Source organism: Pseudophryne corroboree, chromosome 3, assembly GCF_028390025.1.
Source record: "Pseudophryne corroboree isolate aPseCor3 chromosome 3, aPseCor3.hap2, whole genome shotgun sequence".
Classification (NCBI taxonomy): domain Eukaryota; kingdom Metazoa; phylum Chordata; class Amphibia; order Anura; family Myobatrachidae; genus Pseudophryne; species Pseudophryne corroboree.
The window spans coordinates 485,932,952-485,959,690 of NC_086446.1; the positions used below are offsets into that span (position 1 = coordinate 485,932,952).

A 26,739-nucleotide genomic window follows, 5' to 3' on the forward strand; every position below is an offset into this window, starting at 1 on the left:
AGGATTATACAGGTGCAAACCCCAGGGGCCAGGGGCGGGACGGTTCTGGAAGGTTATCCGTTTTTGAGTCTCCCAATGCTGAGGAATCCCCCCCTCGGGGCCGACCTGGCCGCAGCGCGGAGGGGTCTGGGTTGCCGATGCCCAGTGGTGGGACTAATCGGCGCGTGCCCCCGGCACGGCATCCCTCAGGAGACGGCGAAGCGTCACGGAGCCGCGCTGACCCGCCTGGTGCGTTTGCGTCGGCCCTGGCCACGGTGGTGGCGGCGCTGGCCCCGCTCGCCGCTGCCCCGGAGCTCGAGGGCGGTTCCGGGGGGGGTGGCGGGTGGATCGGGCGCTAATACCATTTCAGCCGCCCAGAGGGTAGCGCGCGCGTGTCAAGAGCTGGGAGCAGCCGCGGCACAGCTGCATCTGCAGCCAAGGCGGGGCGAGACCACGCGGTCATCTGGTACGTCTGCCCCCAGCCGGGCGAGGCGCGTTCCACTGTTGTTGTCCGGGTCCTCTCCCCCTCTTCTGCCCACAGATCGTCAGGAGGATACTGGGCGATCGGAATCGGAAGATGAGGATGCTGAGTACGTCACGCCTGAGGGATCCGGATCCGAACAGTCTACAGCTTCAGGTGAGGTGGAGCAGTCAGGGTCGGTTCATGGTACGCGCTCGTGTTCGCGCAGCTCTTACTCTTCCTCCTCTTCTTCCTCTTCTTCCTCCTCTTCCCTGGCGTCGGTAGCGTCCGACGTCAGTAGCACGACTAAGGCGAAGAAGAGGGCGACCAAATACGCCAAAAAGGCGGCTGGGCAGCAGGAGAGGCGTAAGAGGCGACGGCGGCTTAGCAGGGACTCTCGCAGGGCCAAGAAGCGACGCAACCTGCCCGGCATGGTCCGCTGCGAGTATACTGCCGTCATGCGGGGGCTTAGGGGCAGCTGCCGCAGGAAGATTAGTAGGGGGGACTATGTAGATGTGTTCGTCTTAACCAAAGACGCTAAAAAAGATTTCAAGGCGGCAACTGCTAAGAAGGGCATCGGGGCCGAGGCGTTCCGGACCTTCGATAACTGGCTGGCGGGTTTTTGGGTCTTCGCGGCTTGTTACCTCGAGGACAGGCCAGAGGAACATTTGAATGTCATTCGGTACCTGCATCTAGTGCATGATATGCAACGCACGTCTGCGGGTACCGAATGGCGGAGATATGATGAAGAATTCCGGGAGAAACAGGACGGGTTGTACGTTATGGACTTCGGGTACAAGGGCGTGGAGGTTTGGCTCAAGGTCACTAGGGCCTCGCAACAGGGCAAGGAGCCCCGGGGCGCAGGGGCGGACGGACACCGCGCTGGGTCATCCGCCCATGTGCCCGGCGCGGACGGCGGGTCGGCCAAGCCAGGTAGGTCGTCCGTCCGGGCGGGGAGACAGCCCGCAACAAAAGGAATCTGTTTCGCGTTTAACAACGCAACATGTTCATACGGCAAGCAGTGTCGATTCCGGCATGCTTGCCTCCATTGCGGCGGTTCCCACCCGGAATCATCCTGTTTCAAGAGTAGTCGGCAAGGACCCCGGGCTAAGCAATCCTACCCAAGAACGGCATCTGGCGGGAGCGCTCCGCAGAGCGCCAACGCCAATTAAGTTAGAGGCAATGGGCAGATGGTTGGATTGGTATCCAAATAGGGCTGATGCCATGTTTTTATATTCAGGTTTTCGTTTTGGTTTCCGCTTGCCTGTTGCGAGCGAAGTTACGGTCCGGGCCCATAGGAACCTCCAGTCTGCTCGAGCCTTACCTTTGGTGCTACGTGAAAAAGTCGATAAGGAGGTCAGGCTGGGCAGGATGGAGGGGCCGTTTACTGCACCCCCAGTGGAGGACTTAGTCATCTCCCCGGTGGGGGTGGTCCCCAAGAAAACGCCCGGTTCTTTTCGACTGATTCAACATCTTTCCTACCCAGCGGGGGCGTCGGTCAACGACGCCATACCTCCGGCTCATTGCTCTGTAGTGTATCAGTCGTTTGACGAGGCGCTCGATCTGGTCCGCAGCTACGGCGCTGGGGCCCTTATGGCAAAGATTGATGTGGAATCCGCTTTTAGGTTGCTGCCCCTCCATCCGGACTCATTCCGCTTTATGGGTTTCCGGATTGGATCGGAATATTTCATTGACAAATGTTTGCCGATGGGATGTTCCGTTTCATGCTCGTATTTCGAACGTTTCAGCACCTTCCTGCATTGGTGCGTGGAATCTTCGTCGGGTGGTCACGGGGTTGCCCACTACCTCGATGATTTCCTTTGTACGGGACCGGCGAATTCGCCGCGATGCGGCGACTTGCTTTTCAGTATACGAGCATTGTTTTATCATTTCGGAGTACCAGTGGCCGAGGACAAAACGGAGGGGCCGGTGTCTTGCCTGTCATTTTTAGGGATCGAGATTGACACAGTGGAGGGCGCGTGTCGCCTGCCGCTGGACAAGGTTGATAAGCTGCGCGACGCCATTGGCCGTTTCAGGGGTTCGCGCAAGGTTACGCTGAGGCAGGCGCAATCCTTGCTGGGCATGTTTAACTTTGCTTGTCGGGTTATTCCGATGGGCAGGGTTTTCTGCCGGAAGCTCGAAAGGGCGACTGCGGGGTGTGCCAGACCGCACCACTTTGTCCGCCTGTCCGCTGAGATTAAACGGGATCTGGCCGTATGGGCCTCGTTCCTGCAGGATTTCAACGGCGTGCGCATATGGCAAGCCCCAACGGTCGACAGCACTAGCTTGCAGCTGTTCACCGTCGCGGCGGGAGCCTCCGGTTTTGGCTGCTATCTGAAGGGAGCTTGGTGCGCGGCTCCATGGCCGGCGGACTGGCATCAAGCGGGTTTGACTAAAGACCTTCTGCTCCTGGAACTTTTCCCCATCATGGTTGCGCTGGAAATCTGGGGCGAGCGGCTGGCTCATCGCAGCATCTTGTTCAGATGCGACAATCTCGGCGTGGTGCACGCGATTAACAACCAGAGGGCGAAATCGCTAGTGGTGCTTAGGGTGCTAGGGCAGTTGCTGTTGACTTGCCTGCGCAAGAACGTGTGGTTTCGCGCGCAACACGTGCCAGGTCTGGAGAATGGGGTCGCTGACGCACTTTCGCGAGGGCAATGGGATAGGTTTTGCTTGTTGGCCCCTGAGGCCGACGAACGGAGTTTTCATTGTCCCGATTATGTCTGGCAGGTCATTGGGCCGGACTGGAAGATCTAGCACTGCGATCGGTCGCGCCATCCACGCTTAAAGCTTACGACCAAGCCTGGAGCGAATGGGAAGAATTTGCTAGAGGACGGAAGCAACGAGGTAAGAGCGGGCATCGGATGATGCTTTCTTTTATTTGGCAGCTTTATGTGTCGGGCAGGTCTAGAGCGGTGGTGTCCCGGTACTTGGCTGAAATTGCGTTCTTCTGCAGAATTAAGGGCGTTCCCGATGTGACGAAAAGTGGGATTCTGATTAGGGCGATGAAAGGATGGGCGCGCGTTGCGCCTGCGCCGCCTGACAGGAGGCGGCCCATTGATGCGGACTTGCTGCCGGGCATCATTGGGGCGGTCGGAGCCATCGCTTCGTCTATGTTTGAATCGCTGCTTTTTAGATTGGCGTTCTCCATGGCTTACCACGGTGCCTTTAGGATATCGGAGTTGGTAGCGCCTTCTAAGCAAGCGGATTCGCGCTTGCTAGTAGGGGACGTGGTGGTGAGTGGGAGGTCCTTGCTGTGCAGATTGCGACGCTCTAAGACGGACCAAGTGGGGAGAGGCCGATGGGTCACCTTGGTTTCGGCACTTGAGGAGAGCATATGCCCAGTGCGGTTGGCAGTGCATTATGAGGCAGTAAGGCCCGATTGTCGGGGGTCGTGGTTGATGCACTATGACGGGCGGCCACTAACGAAGTTTCAATTTCGATGGATGATGGGTCGCTGTCTGACGAGCTTGGGCCTTTCCCCCTCCCACTTCGGTACACACTCCTTCCGCATAGGGGCTGCGACGGCAGCTGCGGCGGCGGGTCTGTCGGGGTCGCAAATCCAGGCGGTGGGACGATGGAAGTCGTCCTGTTATAAGCGATATATTCGCCCCGTCGCCTGAATTATTTTGCTCAGGCGTAGTTTGTCCTATAAAAGTTAGAATAAGTTCATGTTGGTCTTGCGTTATGCATATGTTATGTTTGTCGTACGTTGGTTTGTTTACCCGTGTGTGATCCTACTCAGGGATTAGCCACTCGCCGCTGCTGGCGTGAGCCGGCAGCGGGGGTCTGGAGTTATTTTGCGATTTTTGCCTGACTTGACGGACTGAATTCTAATCATTAATTCGGCTGATCTGTTCTAATATAAATCCCTCAGCAGGTTTTATGCTTTCACCTCCAGCTGAGTTACTTCATGTGTTACCCCCTTTTTATACCCCCCCCCCCCTTTTAATTTTGTTTTGTTTGGTTTTGCCTTTCCCTTCGTGTGTTAATGTTTTGCTTCAAATCAGCTAGAAGCTCGTGAGATCGGCTAGGCCGTGACTGCTGCGACATTTGGAAGCAATAAAAAATTTTCTTTTTGGCAGATCCTTCAGGTTAACGCAATTACAAGTTATGGCGTAGAATTCTAGTAACAAATTTTACCCTTTTTCCTCCTCTTCAGGTTCTGTTGCTGATGGCTTGCCCGTTTGGGTGGTCGGCCACTCGTATGTCTTTTGGGCAGCAAGGTTTTTGGCCTCTGATAGGGCTCAGAGGTTCCCTGGAGGTCAGGGAATCAGATGGCTTGGTTGGCGAGGAATGATGTGGAAAGATCTGATGAGTAGACTAGTCAGTCAGGCCAGCAAGCATGGGGTTCCCAAGGTTCTGGTTGTCCATTTAGGTGGCAACGACCTAGGGAAGAGGACTTCCTTGGAGTTACGGTGGGCCATGATACAAGATCTGGCAAGGGTGGCCGCAGCATGGACCAATTGTGTATTGGTATTTTCCCTGATGGTGCCAAGGTTGAGTTGGCGAGGTGTGGAGGACGGACGCGTAATAGATGAGGCCAGGATAAAGGTGAATGGGGCGGTGGCGAAGTGGGTCTTGGCTCACGGAGGTAAAGTAGTTCGCCACCCTAGGATTCGGTTCCGAGACAGACACTTTTTTCGGCCTGATGGGGTACATCTATCCAATGAGGGGATGATGTTTTTCCTGGAGGATCTGTTCCTAGTGTTGCAGGAGTTAGGGTAGGTTATGGTGGCGGTGCGAGGACTCTGGGATGGAGTCCGTCGCTTTTGGCGGAAAAGAACGGCAGTTTGTTAGTTGTATGGTTTTTTATAGGTAGTAAGTTTCAGTGCTATATGGTTTAGGTGCACTCACCTCCATCGACTTAATGGCCGCTCGACCACCCATCCGGGAGGCAGCGGCAGGGCACCCAGGAGCGGTGGGAAGTCACTGTGGGGGTTGTGTTGACACCTATTACCGATTTTGATAGGGTGCTGGACGGTTTCGGTCAGTTTACCATTTTAAGTTTACCAATAGTTTAATAGAGCCGTTCTTTTTTCTGCCACCATTATGCCGGCTGATTCGGCATCTTAACAAACGTTTTCCAATTACAGGTTTTGCTATGGTTAGGGTCAAATAAATAGCTAGCAATTTTTCTGCCAAAATCAAGTCTCCGTGTCTTTATTTACTGGTATAAGAGGTAACTAAGGTTTACTTGAATAAAGGGGGTCCACCAAATATCACTAGGATGTTTAGGAGAGAGAATTGACTGCATAGGAGAGGAATGAGTTAAACATCCTGTGAGGGGTGGACCTGACTGTGAGGAAGTACAGCCCTTAGGAAAAGGGGAGGGTTAGGATATATATAGGCCAGGAGTGGCCATTTTGGGTCTCTTTGATAGTGATTTGCCTTCCCGCCCTCCCGCCCCATGGGTAGAGGTTGTGTTTTGACACGGAGTGCATTGGCGTCTAATTGTTTAGCTGGTTTTATTCGTTGGCTATTTATCGGCGGAAAAGAACGGCAGTTTGTTAGTTGTATGGTTTTTTATAGGTAGTAAGTTTCAGTGCTATATGGTTTAGGTGCACTCACCTCCATCGACTTAATGGCCGCTCGACCACCCATCCGGGAGGCAGCGGCAGGGCACCCAGGAGCGGTGGGAAGTCACTGTGGGGGTTGTGTTGACACCTATTACCGATTTTGATAGGGTGCTGGACGGTTTCGGTCAGTTTACCATTTTAAGTTTACCAATAGTTTAATAGAGCCGTTCTTTTTTCTGCCACCATTATGCCGGCTGATTCGGCATCTTAACAAACGTTTTCCAATTACAGGTTTTGCTATGGTTAGGGTCAAATAAATAGCTAGCAATTTTTCTGCCAAAATCAAGTCTCCGTGTCTTTATTTACTGGTATAAGAGGTAACTAAGGTTTACTTGAATAAAGGGGGTCCACCAAATATCACTAGGATGTTTAGGAGAGAGAATTGACTGCATAGGAGAGGAATGAGTTAAACATCCTGTGAGGGGTGGACCTGACTGTGAGGAAGTACAGCCCTTAGGAAAAGGGGAGGGTTAGGATATATATAGGCCAGGAGTGGCCATTTTGGGTCTCTTTGATAGTGATTTGCCTTCCCGCCCTCCCGCCCCATGGGTAGAGGTTGTGTTTTGACACGGAGTGCATTGGCGTCTAATTGTTTAGCTGGTTTTATTCGTTGGCTATTTATCGGCGGAAAAGAACGGCAGTTTGTTAGTTGTATGGTTTTTTATAGGTAGTAAGTTTCAGTGCTATATGGTTTAGGTGCACTCACCTCCATCGACTTAATGGCCGCTCGACCACCCATCCGGGAGGCAGCGGCAGGGCACCCAGGAGCGGTGGGAAGTCACTGTGGGGGTTGTGTTGACACCTATTACTGATTTTGATAGGGTGCTGGACGGTTTCGGTCAGTTTACCATTTTAAGTTTACCAATAGTTTAATAGAGCCGTTCTTTTTTCTGCCACCATTATGCCGGCTGATTCGGCATCTTAACAAACGTTTTCCAATTACAGGTTTTGCTATGGTTAGGGTCAAATAAATAGCTAGCAATTTTTCTGCCAAAATCAAGTCTCCGTGTCTTTATTTACTGGTATAAGAGGTAACTAAGGTTTACTTGAATAAAGGGGGTCCACCAAATATCACTAGGATGTTTAGTGTCTAGTCACCTGGTTCCCATAATGAGTAAAAATTTAAATCAGAAAACAAAAATCTTAGATTAAAAAAAGAAAAAGAAAATATGAACACAGCAGCGGAAGAGATTTCCAACAAGGACACTGCAGACGTGTTTTTTAAGAAACTGGGATAGGAGACATTCACTGCAAATCTAATTTGCAGTGTAAAAATAAAGCAGCCAGTATTTACCCTGCACAGAAATAAAATAACCCACCCAAATCTAACTCTCTCTGCACATGTTATATCTGCCTCTCCTGCAATGCACATGGTTTTGCCCAACTGCTAAAAAAAATCCTGCTGCGATCAACTTGGAATTACCCTCATTGAACGATCCATTTCAGTTTTGATTAACCTGCAAAAAGATGCTTTTGTGGGAGCTTTAAGAACGATGTATTGGTTGGCAAAAAACAAACTACCACATATGTACTACATTGTATGTAAATTTACTTGAGCACTGTAAGGCTATGGGTTGTACATACTTATCCCATCTTGATACTGTAAAAAATGCACATTACACTTTGGAAAGAATAATGCAAGAACTGCTGTATATCTTAGCTTTACAATTAAGATGCAAAATACTTAAACAATTACATTCAGCAGAATATTTCAGTGTTCTGTGTGAATTGTTTGAACTACAGTCTTACGAATATCTAGAATAAAAACTAATTATGCTGAAATTTTCAACAACATCTCAGCTCAGAGAATCTTTTCCAAATTTAGCAAAACTAGCTGCTATTGGTCTGACCATACCTGTAAGCACAGCTGAATCTGAAAGAGGATTTTCCACTCTAAAACGAATTAAAACCTGTCTAGGGAACCAGAAAAAGGAGAGCACCCTAAATAACCTGATGCTTATTTCACTAGAGGGACCAGATCCTACAGACTTTGATTACGAAAAAGCTGCAGACGACTGGGCCTCTAAGAAGAAGAGGAGAATTAATATATAAAAATCTCAAGTTTAAATCTTTATGGTCATGATTTAAAAATTGTATTATTGTGAAGGTCCCTACCCGGCTACTTCTTGATGCCACCCGGCTGGAAAAATTTTCTGGGGAGAACACTGTTGTTGGTTGATTTTCTTAATTTCACAACTTCTCTTACTGTGACTCATATGCATTTGTCCTCTATAGGGGATTGGATCAGAAAATATATACAGGCCGACGTCTTCAGCAGAGAGACAAAACATCATTGATGAAAACAGGCTTGCAGACACAAGTCATAATATATCCCAAATGAAAAAGAATCTCCTTTCTCACCCACTGCTTGAACATCTTCACTGTCCTCCAAAACAAGGTAAAGCCAATACAATCTGAGCCTGAGAGCAGATGTACAAAGGTCCCTGATATTTCTGTTTCTTTCGCTTTCACTTCCTTTGAATAATAAAAAAAATATTGTATTGCCATTACTCTTTGGTTATGGATCAGAAAGTTAGATGGAGCAATGCAGCCAGGTACTCTGCTAGACTCTCTTATCCCACAGATTATTACTTTTCCTATACAGCCAGGTACTCTGCTAGACTATCTTCTCCCACAGTTTATTACTCTTCCTATACAGCCAGGTACTCTGCTTGGCTCTCTTCTCCCTCAGATTATTACTCTTCATATACAGCCATGTACTCTGCTAGACTCTCTTCTCCCTCAGATTACTACTCTACCTATACAGCCAGGTACAATGCTAGACTCACTTCTCCCACATATTATTACCTTCTATACAGCCAGGCACTCTGCTTGACTCTCTTCTCCCTCATGTTATTACTCTTCCTATACAGCCAGGTACTCTGCTAGGCTCTCTTCTCCCTCAGATTATTACTCTTCCTATACAGCCATGTACTCTGCTAGACTCTCTTCTCCCTCAGATTACTACTCTACCTATACAGCCAGGTACAATGCTAGACTCACTTCTCCCACATATTATTACCCTCTCTATACAGCCAGGCACTCTGTTTGACTCTCTTCTCCCTCATGTCATTACTCTTCCTATACAGCCAGGTACTCTGCTAGGCTCTCTTCTCCCTCAGATTATTACTCTTCCTATACATCCAGGCACTCTGCTAGGCTCTCTTCTCCCTCAGATTATTACTCTTCCTATACATCTAGGCACTGTGCTAGACTCTCTTCTCCCTCATGTTATTACTCTTCCTATACATCCAGGCACTCTGCTAGGCTCTCTTCTCCCTCAGATTATTACTCTTCCTATACATCCAGGCACTCTGCTAGGCTCTCTTCTCCCTCAGATTATTACTCTTCCTATACATCTAGGCACTGTGCTAGACTCTCTACTCCCTCATGTTATTACTCTTCCTATACAGCCAGGTACTCTGCTAGACTCTCTTCTCCCTCATGTTATTACTCTTCCTATACATCCAGGCACTCTGCTAGGCTCTCTTCTCCCTCAGATTATTACTCTTCCTATACATCCAGGCACTCTGCTAGGCTCTCTTCTCCCTCAGATTATTACTCTTCCTATACATCTAGGCACTGTGCTAGACTCTCTACTCCCTCATGTTATTACTCTTCCTATACAGCCAGGTACTATGCTAGACTCTCTACTCCCTCATGTTATTACTCTTCCTATACAGCCAGGTACTCTGCTAGACTCTCTTCTCCCTCAGATTATTACTCTTCCTATACAGCCAGGTACTCTGCTAGGCTCTCTTCTCCCTCAGATTATTACTCTTCCTATACAGCCAGGTACTCTGCTAGACTCTCTTCCTCTCTTCTCCCTCAGATTATGACTCTCCCTATACAGCCAGGCACTCTGCTAGACTCTCTTCTCCCTCAGATTATGACTCTCCCTATACAGCCAGGTACTCTGCTAGACTCTCTTCTCCCGCATGTTATGACCCTCTCTATACAGCCATGCACTCTGCTAGACTCTCTTCTCCCTCATGTTATTACCCTCCCTATACAGCCAGGCACTCTGCTAGACTCTGTTCTTCCTCAGATTATTACTCTCCCTATGCAGCCATGTAATCTGCTAGACTCTCTTCTCCCTCATGTTATTACTTTTTCCTATACAGCCAGGTACTCTGCTAGACTCTATTCTTTCTCATGTTATTACCCTTCCTATACAGCCAGATATTCTGCTAGCTAGACTCTCTTCTTTCTCAGATTAGTACTCTTCCTTTACAGCCATATAATCTGCTAGACTCTCTTCTTCCTCATGTCTTATCCTCCCTATTCAGCCAGGTATTCTGCTAGACTCTCTTCTTTTTCTTCTTCTTCATGTTATTATCCTTTCTATACAGCCAGGTACTCTGCTAGACTCTTTTCTTTGTCATGTTATTATCCTTTCTATACAGCCAGGTACTCTGCTAGACTCTCTTATCCCACAGATTATTACTCTTCCTATACAGCCAGGTACTCCGCTTGACTCTCTTCTTCCTCATGTTATTATCCTTTCTATACAGCCAGGTACTCTGCTAGACTCTCTTCTCCCTCAGATTATTACTCTTCTTATGCAGCCATGTACTCTGCTAGACTCTATTCTTTCTCATGTTATATTACCCTTCCTATACAGCCAGGTACTATGCTAGACTCTCTTCTCCCTCAGATTATGACTCATCCTATACAGTCAGGTACTCTGCTAGATTCATTTCTTTCTCATGATATTACCCTCCCTATACAGTCAGGTACTCTGCTAGACTCACTTCTCCCACAGATTATTATTTTTCCTATACAGCCAGGTACTCTGATAGACTCTCTTCTTCCTCATGTTATTACCCTCCCTATACAGCTAGGTATCCTGCTAGACCCTCTTCTTCCTCAGATGATTACTCTGCCTGTGTAGCCAGGTATCCTGCTGGACTCTCTTCTTTCTAAGATGATTACTCTGCCTGTGTAGCCAGGTATCCTGATAGGCTTTCTTCTTCCTCAGATGATTACTCTGCTTATGTAGCCAGGTATCCTGATAGAGTACACATCTGATGAACAAGAGAGCCTGTCAGGTATCTCTGGATGATTTTGTCATTCATACGTGTCATTTCTTCTTCAAGGTCCATAGGCATCCAGAGGGATGACCTTGGAGTATGATGGTGGAGACCAGGATCAGGCACCAAACAGTTAAGCTTTTAAGCTCCCAAGATGCACTGGTCCTTCTCCCTCATACCCCGTCCACAGCTCAGGTTCCTCGGTTTAATGGGTTTATTCAGACCTGATCGTATCAGCAAATTTGTTAGCAGTTGGGCAAAACCATGTGCACTGCAGGTGTGGCAGATATAACATTTGCAGAGAGATTTAGATTAGGGTGGGTTATTTTGTTTCTGTGCAGAGTAAATACTGCCTGCTTTATTTCTACACTGCAATTTAGATTTCGGTTTGAACACACCGCACCCAAATCTAACTCTCTCTGCACATGTTATATCTGCCCATCCTGCAGTGCACATGGTTTTGCCCAACTGCTAACAAATTTGCCGCTGCGATCAGGTCTGAATTACACCTATGTTTGGTGCCAGCAGGAGCTGGTCACCATTATAAAGTGGGGGTGCTTTTCAGCAGCCCAAGCTTTATTTTATGATTTATTTTCCAATGTTTTTCTGTTTTTCACTTGCATAAGAAGCGCTAAAAAGTCCTCTGGACACCAGCGCTACTGCTCCAACACCCCCCCCCGGCACCGCAACTCCAGCTACGGTGGGGAACTTTCGGCTGGGCACTGTGAGCTCTAACTAGCAGGGGTATGGCCTATTTCAATCACCAGGGAGGAACTGGTAGTGTCTCAGCAATGACAGAAGTGGCACAAATTCTCACCTGGGCAGAACACCTTCTACAAGCCATCTCTGCGGTCGGCAAACTGGGAATACTCAACTGGGAGGCAGACTTCCTCAGTCGCCACGATGTGCACACTGGAAAGTAGTCTCTACATCCAGAAGTCTTTCAGCTTCTGGTGGACAAATGGGGTCTTCCGGAAGTAGCCCTCATGGCCTCCAGACACAACTACAAACTGCCAGTATATGGATCCAGGACAAGGGATCCAGATGCAGCCTTCGTGGATGTATTGTCAGTCAAATGGCCTTTCCATCTAGCATACCACTTCCCTCCAGTATCCCTCCTTCCCAGGGTGCTTTGCAAATTCAAGCAGCTTGAAAGCTCTGGTCTGGCCCAGGCGCCAGTGGTTCATGAAACTCCACAGTCTATCCAAAGCCATTACCTGTGCACTTCCTTTAAGACCAGACCTCTTGTCTCAAGGTCCATGTCTACACCCAGACCTAGATCGTCTGTCTTTGACTATTGAGTCATCCTTCTTAAGGTCTAAAGGATTCTCCATTTCTGTTGTTCAGACGATGCTCCGGGCGTGGAAGCCTACTTTAGTCCGTATCTATTACCGAGTGTGGCAGATTTACTTCCAGTGGTGTGGTCAATGACACTATGATCCTCTGGTTTTTCGGATTTCCAGCATCCTTGCCTTCCACCAGGCGGGTTTGGATCCCGGCCTCTGCCTTGCGTCTCTGAAAGTGCAAGTCTCAGCTCTATCAGTTTGGTTCCAGAAACAGATTGCTTTGTTGCTGGATGTACGTGCCTTTCTATATTGGGTACTGCAGATTTAACCTCCCTTTGTCCCTCTGGTGGCTCCATGGGATTTTCTCTAGTTCTCCATGGATTACAGCAGTCACCATTTGAACCACTGGACTCTGTTGACCTCAAATGGTTAACGACAGACTCTTTTGGCTATAGCCTCGCCAAGAAGGGTGTCAGACTTGGGAGCGCTTTCCTGCCACTCTCCATTTCTGATCTTTCATCAGGACAGAGCAGTCCTGCAGACCAAACCAGGTTGCCTCCCCAAGGTGATATCCAGCTTCCATCTTAACAAAGAAATAGTAGTTCCAGCCTTCCAATCACCATACCTCTCGGAAGGGGAGGCCTCCTTGAATGTGGTCCGTGCTCTTCTAATCTACGTGGACCGTACTAGTTCCATCAGGAAAATGGATTCACTGTTTGTCCTCCTATGGATTCCACTAGCGGGGCTGGCCAGTTAACAAACAGACTCTGGCCACTTGGCTTTGCATGACTTTCTCACAAGCTTACACGCAGGCTGACCTCCCTGTGCTGGATACAGTCTCTGCTCACTTTACTCACTCTGTGAGACCTTAGTGGGCAGCCTGTTATGGCGCATCTGCTGAACAACTATGCAAGGCAGCCACGTGGTCTTCTGTCCACATGTTTCTTAGGTTCTATGTCTTTGACACGTTTGACTCTCAAGATGCCTCATTTGAATGCATTGTTCTCTCAGTTTAGGAGTGTCCCCTCCCTAGTTTAACTGCTTTGGGACTTCCCCAAGGACATCCCTGTGAATGCCTATGGACCCTAAAGAAGAAAATAAGAGTTATGGTAAAACTTACCCTTGTTAACTCTATTTCTTCGAGGTCCATAGGATCCACCGGGCACCCACCCTAATGCACCTAGCTTCAATGAGTTACTCTTCTCAGACACCAGTTATCATCTCCTGTTTTGAGAGTGTGTTTCCTGTGTGTACCATTCTTCCTTCTCCTCTCCAGCTCCTGCCTTGGGCTTGTTAACAAAATCTGAGGAGCCTGAGCTTTGGGCAGCGTATGAGGGAGAAGGACCAGTGCATCTTGGGAGCTTAAAAACATAACTGTTTGGTGCCTGATCCTGGTCTCCACCATCATACCCCAAGGTCATCGCTATGGATCCTATGGACCTTGAAAAAAAAAGAGCTAACAAGGATAAGTTTTACCATAACTCTTTGTTTATTTGCTATTGATTCAGTGCTTGAAGGGGTATTGCCTACTGAATCTCCAGCCTCCTGTACACAGGAAATGAATGAAAGAGTTGTAGAGAAAGGTCCAAGGAAACTTCTGCAGTGGAAGTGTAACATCTATCTGTTTGCATGTGTATGACCCTAGATATCTGCCATTCTCTTCTAGTGCCCACAACAGTGGCAAACGCAGGATTTCCAGAGGGGGGTTTCCAAATGCAATCTACAATCTCCCGCTCTGCTGAACATTGTAGCAAGTGCGGGAGTCTGGTGGAGCTGTAGAATTACCTAATACCGACTCTGAACATATATATCTACATATTGGTCATTTTATACACTGGACAGTGTGTGGAACAAAGTGTTAAAAATTAACACTATAGATGGACTATAGTATGGGCTTTATATAGCATATTTAACTAAAATAAATAACATACATGGTCAACATAAATAACATACATGAGACTGTTATACAGTGGGTAGGTTTATATTTATTTCATCACACCCCGTTACTGACAGATTTATCTTTTTAGGCCTTTTTTCTGCCTCTATTGTTCCCAGGATTGATGCTCTCTGCTTCCTCATCTTATTACCCTCCATACACAGATCCTGCAAGAGTCTTTTCTCCCTAAGATTATTACTCTTCCTATACAGTCTGCTAGACTCTCTTCTTCCTCATGTTATTACCCTTCCTATACAGCCAGGGGCCTAATTCAGAGCAGCGATCGCAGTCTGAAGCCCTTGATGGAGTGCGTACGCGCAGTGGCCGCACTGCGTGTGCGCACCCCGGGAGCCCAGTGAGATACTAACAGCATCTCTGGGCTGCAATCGCCTCTGCCTGATTGACAGGCACAGTCGGTCGCTGGGTAGGAGGAGGTGTTCCAACGGCGTTAGAACGGCGCGGTCTGGACAACACAGGCATGTAGGGAACGTTGTGGGGGCGGGCCATGGTGACTGTGTGACGTCACATGCAGCCGCTGCAACCCAGGATGCAGCGGGTAGCCTCCTGCCAGCACAGCTAGGATGTGCACTAGCTGCGCAGGCAGGGAGCTACTCGCCGGGTGCGAAGGCATTGCTTTCTCACCTGTGTGTGTGTGTGGGGAGGGGGGCTAGGGCCTGACATGCCGGGCGGACTAGCACTGTGCTGGGCGTTCCCCAGCATGTCTGAGAAAATTATTGTAGATGTGCTAAATTTAGCACATCTACGATCAGATCTGAATTAGGCCCCAAGTATCCTGCGAGATTCTCTTCTCCATCATCTTTTTACCCTCCCTATACAGCCAGATGTCCTGCTAGACTGTCCTCTTCCTCAGATGATTGCGCTGCCTGTGTAGCTAGGTATCCCACTAGACTCTCTTCTTCCTCAGGTGATTACTCTGCCTGTGTATTCATGTTTCCTGCTAGACTCTCTTCTTCCTCAACCTATTAATCTGCCTATGCAGCCAGGTATCCTGCTAGACTCTCTTCTTCCTTATGAATCTGCCTATGCAGCCAGGTATCCTGCTAGACTCTCTTCTTCCTCAGCCTATTAATCTGCCTATGCAGCCAGGTATCCTGCTAGACTCTCTTCTTCCTTATGAATCTGCCTATGCAGCCAGGTATCCTGCTAGACTCTCTTCTTCCTCAGCCTATTAATCTGCCTATGCAGCCAGGTATCCTGCTAGACTCTCTTCTTCCTCAGCCTATTAATCTGCCTATGCAGCCAGGTATCCTGCTAGACTCTCTTCTTCCTCAGTTTATTAATCTGCCTATGCAGCCAGGTATCCTGCTAGACTCTCTTCTTCCTCAGTTTATTAATCTGCCTATGCAGCCAGGTATCCTGCTAGACTCTCTTCTTCCTCATTAATCTGCCTATGCAGCCAGGTATCCTGCTAGACTCTCTTCTTCCTCAGTTTATTAATCTGCCTATGCAGCCAGGTATCCTGCTAGACTCTCTTCTTCCTCATTAATCTGCCTATGCAGCCAGGTATCCTGCTAGACCAGCGTTTTTCAACCGCTGTGCCGCGGCACACTGGTGTGCCGCGAGCGGTTCTGAGGTGTGCCGCCAGAGATGCCGCCAGAGATGCCCGCTGCATAACCCTGCCGCTGCCTCACTTTAATTCATAATGTCGGGCTCGGGCGGCGCTAGGCTCTTCCGGGTAGTCCAGACGCAGCCTGGCCTGTGACCTGTATGGAGCAGCAGCGTGACTCATGGGTTACACACGCACGCTACGTCGACCGCCCGCCCAGTACTCCTCCATGTCACCTGCCCGCCGAGCGCTGCTCCACGTCACCTGCCCGCCGAGCGCTGCTCCACGTCACCTGCCCGCCCAGTGCTGCTCCTGTGTCCTCGCTCCTCTCCGCTGGCTGCACCGCTGAAGGAGGGAGACCGTACACAGCTCCTGCCTCCTCCACAGCTACAGATCAACCAACCTACTCAAGCACAGTAAGTTCCTGTACATTTGTATTTATTGTTACTGCCAATATGTTCTGCAATTACCTTTGGGTCAGTGTGTTCTGCATTTACCGTGGGGGCCAATTTGTTCTGCAATTATCATGGGGACCAATGTATGCTGCAATTACCGTGGAGGTCAATGTATGCTACAATTACCGTGGGGGCCAATGTGCTGCAATTACCATGGGGGTCAATATTTGCTGCAATCAGTTTCAGGGCCAATGTGTGCTGCAATTACTGTGGGGGTCAATGTTTTTAAATTGCTGAGGGGGCCAATATGTGTTTTGTTTATCTGGAGGCCAATGTGTGTTTCCCCAAACCCGCCCCCACCCCCCCTTGGTGGTCGTGGGGAACTGATGGTGTGCCTTGGCATTTTAAAAATTCGGTTTGGTGTGCCGTGAGTTGAAAAAGGTTGAAAATCACTGTGCTAGACTCTCTTCTTCCTCATTAATCTGCCTATGCAGCCAGGTATCCTGCTAGACTCTCTTCTTCCTCAGATGCTTACTCTGCCTGTGTAGTCTTGTATCTTGCTACTTCTCACATGTGATTACTCTGCTTGTGTAGCCAGGTAACCTGCTAGACTCTCTTCTTCCTCAGGTGAGCACGCTGTCATGTATCTCTGTTTTTTTTTGTGTAGTTTTGATGGCTTTTTTTTTTTTTACAATTGATTCAGTGCTTGAAGACACTTTGGTACTGCCTACTGAACCTTCAGCCTCCTGTACACAGGAAATGAATGTAAGAGTTGCAGAGAAAGGTCCAAGGAAACTTCTGCAGTGTAAGTGTACAACTATCTGTTTGCATGTGTGTTAGCCAGGATATCTTCCATTCTCTTCTAATGCCAACATCATTATTTAAGAACTTTACTCTGCTTTCTTTTGGCGGAGACTGTTATACAGTGAGTAAGTATATATTCATAATACCCTGTATCTGATAGGTCTATCTCTAAGAGCTATTTCATGTAGAACAGGAAAGCACTGACAATCACATTCCTAGCTGCATTCTGACCATAGTGATCCTTCTATCTAGGCTATTGGTATTATATTTAAGTTCCAGCTCCACTAGAATTATACGTATTTACATACATCTAGTGATTCAACACCCCTAAAACTTGTGATCAGAATTGTCCTGTATGTCTTGATGCTGGTTTTGATGGCGAAGTGTAACTTGCCACTACTTGTAGATTAATATGTAGCACTTAATGTATACTAAACTTATATTTTAATTATATATTTATTTTTTATTGTTACAAAGTGCGCTGTAAATGGGAAGTGATTTGTCTCATTAAAAGTATAGGATGGGAAAAAATCCTAGCCACCTTCAAGGTGGTGCAGAATACAAGTGACGGGGCAGTGGCTGGGTACCAGTAATGATGCATCCTCTCCAATGCTGGGCTTACTCCCTAGTTTACTGGCATCGCCTCCATTTCACCCAACTGCTGCCCTAACTCTGCAAGCTTCTTCTCTTCCACAAATGTGGTCATGTTGCTCCACAAACCTCTGTACATATTGGTGCAAAGATTTTTGTAAATGACCTCCAGTGTCTGCATTAGACATATACAAGAGTGCTTGCTACTTTTAATTGTTTCCAGAGACATAAACAGTCAAAATAAATAAAATGTAAAAATACTGTATTTTTATAACATATTTACTAATTACAGGGGCCACCACTGTGTCTTTTGATGGAGATACAGTCAACTATCGCTTGTCTCTTTCTGAAGACTTTAAGACAGTGACAGTGACGGGTAAGAATCAGTATCCAAAACATGAGCGCAGATTCACACTCAGTCAGGTCCTCTGTGCTGAAGGATTCTCCACAGAATGCAGCTACTGGGAGATCGACACAAATAACAGTGATGGATGGAGCATTGGGGCTGCAGCATTAGAGATTGAGAATCATGGACAACTTGGCCGAAACCACTTATCCTGGTGTGTAGAATGGAACAAGGAACAATTATCTGCGTGGCATAAAAATGAAAACATCATGCTAGATTTACCAAAACCTTCTGTGGTGGGTGTGCTTCTTAAATGTGCAGAAAAGGTCATCTCCTTTTATTCCATTACAGCTGAAAGTGAGATACTGCTTCAGTCCTACAAACTGAATTTCCAGACACGGATATTCCCTGCAGTTTGGTTATATGGTCTAAAAAAAGGGAATTCATTGACTATATGTGATATAAATAGGCAGTAGCAGCTCTTGCCACGGGCAAGCAGGCTTTTTGCCCGGGGCGCCGCTATCCCGAGGGTGCCGCCGCTGCTGTGGCAAGAGCCGGTTCTAATCCACCCTCACTCCCCGCTCCCCATCTGCAGCGAGTGCCGTGTGCGCCCGCTGCAGCCGGCGTCGCTGACTGACGCTAGAGGTCAAAATTGACCCCAAGTGTCAGTGCGGCGCTGCTATGGAAGAGACGTCATGACATCTCTACCATAGAGAGGAGCCGGCGCCCGGAGACAGCAGCAGCAGCGGTCCGGAAGCAGGAGTGAGGCTGGTAAGTATTTTTTTTTTTGTTAGGGTTTCAAAGTGGCGCTACTACAGGGGGCACATACTGGGGGCACAGCTACTGGGGGCGCTACTACAGGGGGCACAGCTACAAGGGGCACAGCTACCGGGGGCAAATCTACAGGGGGCACATACTGGGGGCACTACTACAGGGGGCACTGCTACTGGGGGAAAATCAACTGAGGGCACAGCTACAAGGGGCACTGCTACAGGGGGCACTGTTACACGGGCACAGCTACAGGGAGCACAACTACTAGTGACACAACTACAGGGGGCACTGCTACAGGGGGGATAGCTACTGGGGGAAAATTAACTGAGGGCACAGCTGCTGGGGGTCCAGCTACTGGGGGCAAATCTACAGGGGGCACAACTACTGGGGGCACTACTACAGGGGCACTGCTACAGGGTGCAAATCAACTGGGGGCACAGCTACAAGGGGCACTGCTACTGGGGGCACAGCTACAAGTGGCATAACTACAGGGGGCTCTACTAAAGGGGGCACTGCTACAGGGGGAACAGCTACTGGGGGGAAATTAACTGGGTGTACAGCTACAGGGGGGCACAAGTACAGGAGGATAACTGTGGGCATGCCCCTTCCCTATGAAGAAGCCACGCCCCTTCCCTATGAAGAAGCCATGCCCCTGTTTTGGGGCGCGCGCACCAACTGTATTTTACCTGGGGGGGGGGGGGGGGGGGCGGCGCCTCAGAAAATTTTCGCCCTGGGCGCCACAAGGTCTAGAACCGGCCCTGTAAATAGGGTAACTGATTGAGTCCTTGTTACATGTGCTGTCTGCAGCTCTGTTCTGTCTGTTTCATTGCAACTCTATTCTGTCTGCTTAATTGCTGTAGCAGCACCTTTTGGGAATTGCTTTGTTATCTGACTCCAGCCTGTTTCTTGTGAAAGTCAGGAGGCTGGTGGATGTCCAGTAGCACAGCTTCAGAGAGTTGGTAATTAGGGGAGGATGGCTGTGCTGTGACTCTCATTGGCTCTTGTATCCTTTATATGTGTTGTCTGTCCCTCACTACTTGCTGGTCATAGAATTGAGTTGCCACGGAAGCCTTTGTCCCTCTGTGCCCAGTTCCAGTTCTGTTGGAACACTGCTTCCATTCTTTCTTAGTTATAGTTCTGCAGAAGCCTTGTTTGTTTGTCCTTGAAATCTAGCCATTGTTTATGTACCTGTTTCATGTGTTGTTTGTGTGAGTTCATTGTGTGGTTCCTGCTTCTTGTGATTCCCATTCCAGTACAGTCTCTCAGTCTCTCTCTCATGTCTCTATTACCATGTACATAGTCACAGCCCTATTAGTCTGTCCTCAGATCAATTCCTGGTCTCAATCTTCTCTGTCTGTCTTTGTCTAATCTTCACCTACAGTAGTACTGCTCCTTTGTGTTGGTACTGCGGTTGCCAGGAGTAACATCCATTGGCCTGGAGCATTCTGTGTTGTTTGTATGTCTGTTTTGCTTTCCCTCTCTGTATTCTATTGTCATGCAATTCCGTTGTTGCCATTAGCAACTACTGTGGTTTCAGAGCATTCCTTGCTATTTATGTATCAGTTGATTTATGTTTCTTGCCTATCTCTTTAATTAGATTACCCAACCTGTTAGTCTGTTATAGCCTTCTCTCCAGACTGCTTCCCCATTGTTATTACCATTGGTGCACCACTCCTTCTGTGTCTCTCAATATCCAGATGTCTCATTAGTACCTTTACCCTATTACAATACATTGTTATTAATTCTTTATTCTCTTGTCTTGTTCTTGTCTTTTGGTATTCTTGGTCTTTTCCTTGTTGTCTTTTCTACCAGCATTGATTCAGGTCACTCAAGGGTTGAGCTCATACTATCACCAGTGGCGTAAGTCCTGGTGGGCATCTCAGTACCGGTAGGCACATAAAGCCTTATTGGAAAAGCAGTTCTTATAGGCAAGAAAACCTACTGAGTGCATTCTATAAGTCTCAACCCCCGGCGTACAGGGGTCACTGCAAGAAGAACGACTATGTGTCAAGTTCACCATCACTCATTCAGTTCTCTGCATCATTCAACCCAGGTATATCCCTTAGTTCATAACAGTCCTATTTCAGTGTGTCTCTATGTCACATCAAGAACATTATGATATATACAAGGGTGGTTCAATAAGTAAGGGGCTCATTTGCGCTGGCCACACTGTCGGTATGCCGGCGGTCGGGCTCCCGACGCCGGTATGCTGGTCACCGGGAGCCCGGCCGCCGGCATACCATGCTACACCCAACAAGACCTCTTAAGTGTGTAATGTTCTCTGTTTCATTGTAATTTCCCACCAGGCCAGTGCAGGTAGACCACTGCTTCCCCTCCTGACACTAAGGGGGAGATTCAATTCTTTTCACCCCTTCCACACTCGTTCTGTTTCTGCCCTCAGGGACGTTGTATCATTATTTTAGCTCGCTACCCCCGGAGTAGTGAGGCACCCAAACCATTACACAGTAAACCTGATTACTATGGGCGCAATATGCGCGATAACGGAGATCATTTTAGAAAGGAAATTGGGCGTGATATATCATTTGAATCTCACCCTAACAGTCACAGTAGCAAAAAGACAATTCTTCGCAAATGGTTGGATAAATCAGCACCCTTAAGGTGTGTACACATGGTGAGATCTTTGCTATGCCCGATTTTGACTATGTGATTTCCCTTGAACTCCCCCAGAGCCGAGATAGCACAGATTTTGACTATCTGTATTTGAGATTTTGTCTATGTACGATTTTGACTAAGTGCCAATTTTGACTATACTTTAGTTTGTACTAGATAGTACACTAGATAGTCAAGATTGACTTGCCTGCACAGTCTATCTAGCCTTGCAATACCAACCCTGTGGGAGTGTGCATCGAGATCGAATCAGTATCGCAAGCTGCCTAACACCTTGCGATTTCCACTAACTTTCTTTGCGATTTTGACTATTCAATCAAAATCGAAAGGAGAAATTTCACCGTGTGTACACAACTTTAGTCAGTGATGTTAAAGCTATTCTCCTCCAAAGCTTTTACAAGAAATCGGGTCCCTGTATTGTGACCCTGCCTGACACAATTCAGTCACATATTTTAAAGATATTTGAATCCACCACATGGTTACTGTTGATTAAGTGGAGTTCTCTCTTTATACTCTGATATCTATTTCTTTATGTCCTTATGCCTATGTCTAATTTTGAGCTGTGATAATGTGTATATTTTTTTTTTTTAATATGATTCATACACCCATATTGATTTTCTTTGCTTTGTTTTCAATATATGTCATATGCTGAACCTGTCTGACGATGCCTTAGGTATCTTTACTGTTGATAACGTCATGTGGACTCTGGTGCATAATAAGAATGTATTCCCTCTTACTTTCCCCTAACCCTTCTCCAATTCCTATCTCTAATCCCTGTTCTTTTCTCACCCTATTCTTACTCCGGGTGTGGTATGGTATGCCGGCGGTTGGGCTCCCGGCGACCAGCATACCGGCGCCGGGAGCCCGACCGCCGGCATACCGACAGTGTGGCGAGCGCAAATGAGCCCCTTGCAGGCTCGCTGCGCTGGGCACGCTATTTTATTCTCCCTCCACGAGGGAGAATAATTGTCGGTATGCTGGCTGTCTGGATTCCGGCGCCGGTATACTGTACGCCGGGATCCCGACAGCCAGCATACTGAAGACCACCCCTTACTCCTATCTGTTCTAAAAAGAAAAAAAATCCTTGTTGACATTGACTTTTTGTTTGTACCGTGTCTCCTATGCTTAAGAGTCTTGATGACAACTAAAATGATGTACATTGTTTTGTTACTGATATGTGACTCTGACAATGTCACAATAAAAAAAAATTATGCAAAATAAATAAATATATATTTAAATCAAATATATTCTTACACAATTAATCATTTGTACCTACAATTCACTTTATTTTAACATTGATACAATGCTGATTACTCTTACAGTATTGGGTCCATGTAAATCAAGACACAATTTGCCTAATTTAGGGGGTCATTCCGAGTTGATCGTAGCTGTGCTAAATTCAGCACAGCTACGATCAGGCACTCAGACATGCGGGGGGACGCCCAGCACAGGGCTAGTCCGCCCCACGTCAGTGCCGCCCCCCCCCCCCCCACAGAAATGCAAAAGCATCGCACAGCGGCAATGCTTTTGAATTTGAGGAGTAACTCCCGGCCAGTGTAGCTCCTGTAGCTGGCCGGGAGAACCTCTTCGCTGCCCCTGGTCGCAGCAGCTGCGTGTGACGTCACCCGCATGGTCTGGCCACACCTGCATTGGTCGGACCGCGCCCCCAGAACAGTGGCCAAACGCCGCCGTGCTACCCACTCACGCCCAGCGACCGCCTCTGCCTGTCAATCAGGCAGAGGTGATCGCTAGGGACCGACAGCCCTCGGCCGTCCTGCATGCGCCAGCGCACTGTGGCGCCGGCGCATGCACAGTTCCAACCCGATCGCTGCGCTGCGATAAACTGTAGCAAGCAATCGGGTCGGAATAACCCCCTTAGAGTTCGAAGCAATGTGCACCTTGACAAAGCCATGTTGCACTGCAGATGGTGCACATTTAAGATGTGCAGAGAATTACAGTTGGAAAAGGGTGTGTCATAGCTTAATTCTTTATTTTATTTATAATTTTTTTTTGTATAATAATCTATTCTTATTAAAGAGGTACAGTAACTGAGGGGCAGATGTAAGAAGCGTCGATATGGGGAAGAAGTGGTATCAGCGCATGTTATGTGTACTAATACCGCGTCTCCCCCATGTATTACATCGGCAGTGAGCGCTACTAACTAAAAGCACGCCGATATGCAGGGCAATGTATGAATTGTCAGTGGCACTGTCCGTTCCGACTCCTGCAGCTATTGATTTCAACAGCTGCAGGTGTCATTTACCATACACCACAGCAGGGACAGTGATATTTCTGGCTGTGGAGGGTGCCGGCCCTGGTCTGTATGTGAGATCTCGCACATGCCCAGTGAGCCAGCTGGGGGGTTTGACTCTAGGCTGATGTGCCGTGGGAGTCTTACAGGCATCACTGGAGGGGGGAGTTTTCGCTCCCCCTCTCTGGCAGCAGAGATGTCAGTACATCTCAGCGTTAGTGTTTAGCCTCGGTAAAGAGGCGAAGTGGGAAGAGTGATACTGGCACAATATTAGCTGATATCTTACATTTACCCCAGAAAGTAGAAACATAATGATATCACACATCAAGCAAGAAAAAATTCCAGAAACAAAGCTAGCTTGTTACTACTACAAATATGGGGGAGACAAAGGAGAAAGCATTGTACTCTCTATGCTATGATGAGTCTTGGTGGAAGCCTAGAGTGTACAATGGAAGCAGGCACCCCATAACCCAGCATAGGATGTTTCGTATCAGGTGAAGGATTTGTATTCTAACCAAGGAAACCATGTTCAGCGAGTTTATGAGCTGAAGACAATAATAGTATATTTTCTGGAACCAGCCTTAACATGTAGGAAACATCGGGAAATTCCACAGTATGGGGATAACTTAACGAGTAGCATTGCTCAAATCAGAGAAGTGCTTTTTTATATTTTGCCACTGGTAGTGAAGAATGGTTCAGCAACCAGAAGGCTGGGTTGGTATGTACTTCCATATCCACAATTTGTTGAGAAACACTATTAACATCTGACCAAAATGCTGATAAGAGGGGGCATTCCCACCAAATGTGGAGTAAAGTAACTAAGGGCTCTGGAGCCTATCCAGCTTGTACCAGAGATGGAGGGTAATATGGTGTGGAGAAGGGATGGGTGTCTCTACCAGCGCATTAACATTTTATATTACGTCTTAACTATAAGCCTTAATGAAGATATTCTTCCATTTTAAGCTAGTCAGAGACAAACCTAAATCTTTTTCCTAAGCCCGGGCATACAGATGTGTCCTCTTCCATCCTTGCTGCAATCACGCTAAACAGCCCTTGAAGTCACGCCATGCCGTGGCAGGACTCGGTAGCACTCAGTAGTACTTACCTTTATACTGAGATCTCTCAAATATTTTTTTGGGGGGGCAAGCCACCTCCTTGTCCGCACTGTTCCAGCACCTATCCTTAGCGTACAGTTTAAGGTCGACATGGAGGAGTGATATTGGTCTGTTGCTTGGACACAAGGAGGGGTCCTTGTCTGATTTAGGAATTACAGTGATTGGCTTTTAGGGACTACCTTAGAACTTAGAAATAGCATTGAAAGCATTTAGGAGCAGGGAATCAACTTTGTCTTTAAAGGTTTTGTAGTAAGCAATAGAAAAGCCTTCAGGGCCAGGATATTTTCCAGAGGAAGATGAGGAAATAGCCTGTTCTACCTCCTGCAAAGTAAAAGGGAGATCTAGAGACTCCCATCAGAAGGAGAGAGGACTGGGAAATTGATTGACGATAGGTAAGTTAGAATCTCTTGTGGGGATGGAAGATGGTTCGGATGGGGAGAGTAGTTGGCCAAATTGTACAGTGTGGAGTAATATTGTTTAAAGCATGAGGCAATCATATGTCTGAGAGTGTGGTTTACCAACACTATCCTTAATATTGTGTATAAAACAAATCGCTCCTTGGTGCACGTAGGGCCCTTGCTAACAATCTGCCAGGTTTGTTTCCCCACTGATAAAAATGGTTTCCGCACTTCCGCACTGACAATTTTACATGTTCTGACAGCAGTATGGCTGGCATCCCTCGCGGCTGCCGAACTTGGGCGTCATTACATCCAGCCCAATATGTCAATATCATGGTCAATACAAAGGAAATAAGGCAATTTAACAGCCATAAATAATTCTCTCTCCATGATGTGGTTAAATCATGTTTATACTTTACCATACCTCCCAACATGACCCCTTTCCAGGAGAGACAAAATGCTCTGTTCCTGGACTTCCCTCTTAATGTATGATTGCAGTTACCCATGTTGAACTAGTTAATTGACAAGAAAGGTGTTTCATCACAGGTCATGGCAATCATAAATTAAGAGAGAAGTCCAAGAACAGAACATTTTTAGACTCATTCAGGTGCTGTCGCAAAGTGGCTATTGTACGCTTTGTATGTTTTCGTACTACGCATGCTTCTGAGCTGCAGTGCGCAAGCACAGCGAGTGAATTGCGGTTGAGGAATGAGTCATAAAGTGAGTGACAGGAAGACAGCATTTGGGGTAGAAATGTGGAGGGGTCAGGTAAACGCAGACTGTCATAAGAAACGGCCATGACTCATCCTACTTACTATCTTTTTATTTTTTGCAAATTATATTTTATTGATTTTTTTGCATTATTGCCAAAAACAATGACAATTTCATAGTTCAAAGCAAAAAGCACAGTAATATTAAATGAAAATGCAATGACAATTTAACAAAACATGTACATATGCCACATCTAAGAAAATGAAAACATTTTGTTTAGCTAATGACATCTGTGCACAATAATAACAAAATGATAAACACTGTTACATAACCCAGAACGCGGTTTAGGATCAAGTAGAAATAGTGTGCAACACCCTCATGTTCAGTTGGTGCAGTCAGAGAGGTATGGGAAGAAGATTATGAAGGATGAAATATTTTCCATGACCCAGAGGAGGGTCCAACATCCTGAAATGGAGGCTCACAAGAGGGAGCCTGGGCTATTAGAAGCCGTGACTGGTGGGACTGCCATTCCGGGATCCATACTTGGGCTATGTCTAAAACTGAGCAAAAGGGGTTGATGTCATCCGAGAGCCATGGAGTGGCCATCTTTCCTGCATTGGTGGCCACTATGTTAAATGGATAACCCCATCAGTACTTGATATTTTGCGTATGAAGGGCATCAGCCAATGGCTTCAAATGGTGCCTCGTTTGCAAGGTATGCCATGAAAGGTCTTCAAATACTTGAATGGGCTGGCCATTGAACTAGAGCCCCTCAGAACCTCGGAGCCTACTAAGTAGCGCAACCTTCTTGGCAAAGTAATGCAGGCAGCATATGACATGACATGGACGCTCAGACTGTGGACCTCTATGCCGTAGGGCCCTGTGGGCA

General features: G+C 47.4%; 1 protein-coding gene across 1 annotated transcript in view; it reads left to right on the forward strand.

Annotated features, from left to right (window-relative positions):
• Positions 1-19,452, forward strand: part of LOC135056111 (E3 ubiquitin-protein ligase RNF135-like) — a 90,583-nt gene extending 71,131 nt beyond the window's left edge. The window contains exons 4-6 of the mRNA XM_063960879.1: positions 8,254-8,416; positions 16,939-17,040; positions 17,923-19,452. Coding sequence (XP_063816949.1) covers positions 8,254-8,416; positions 16,939-17,040; positions 17,923-18,452 — 795 coding nt within the window. The 3' untranslated portion in view covers positions 18,453-19,452. The remainder of the gene's footprint in view (positions 1-8,253; positions 8,417-16,938; positions 17,041-17,922) is intronic.
• The last annotated feature ends 7,287 nt before the right edge of the window (positions 19,453-26,739 follow it).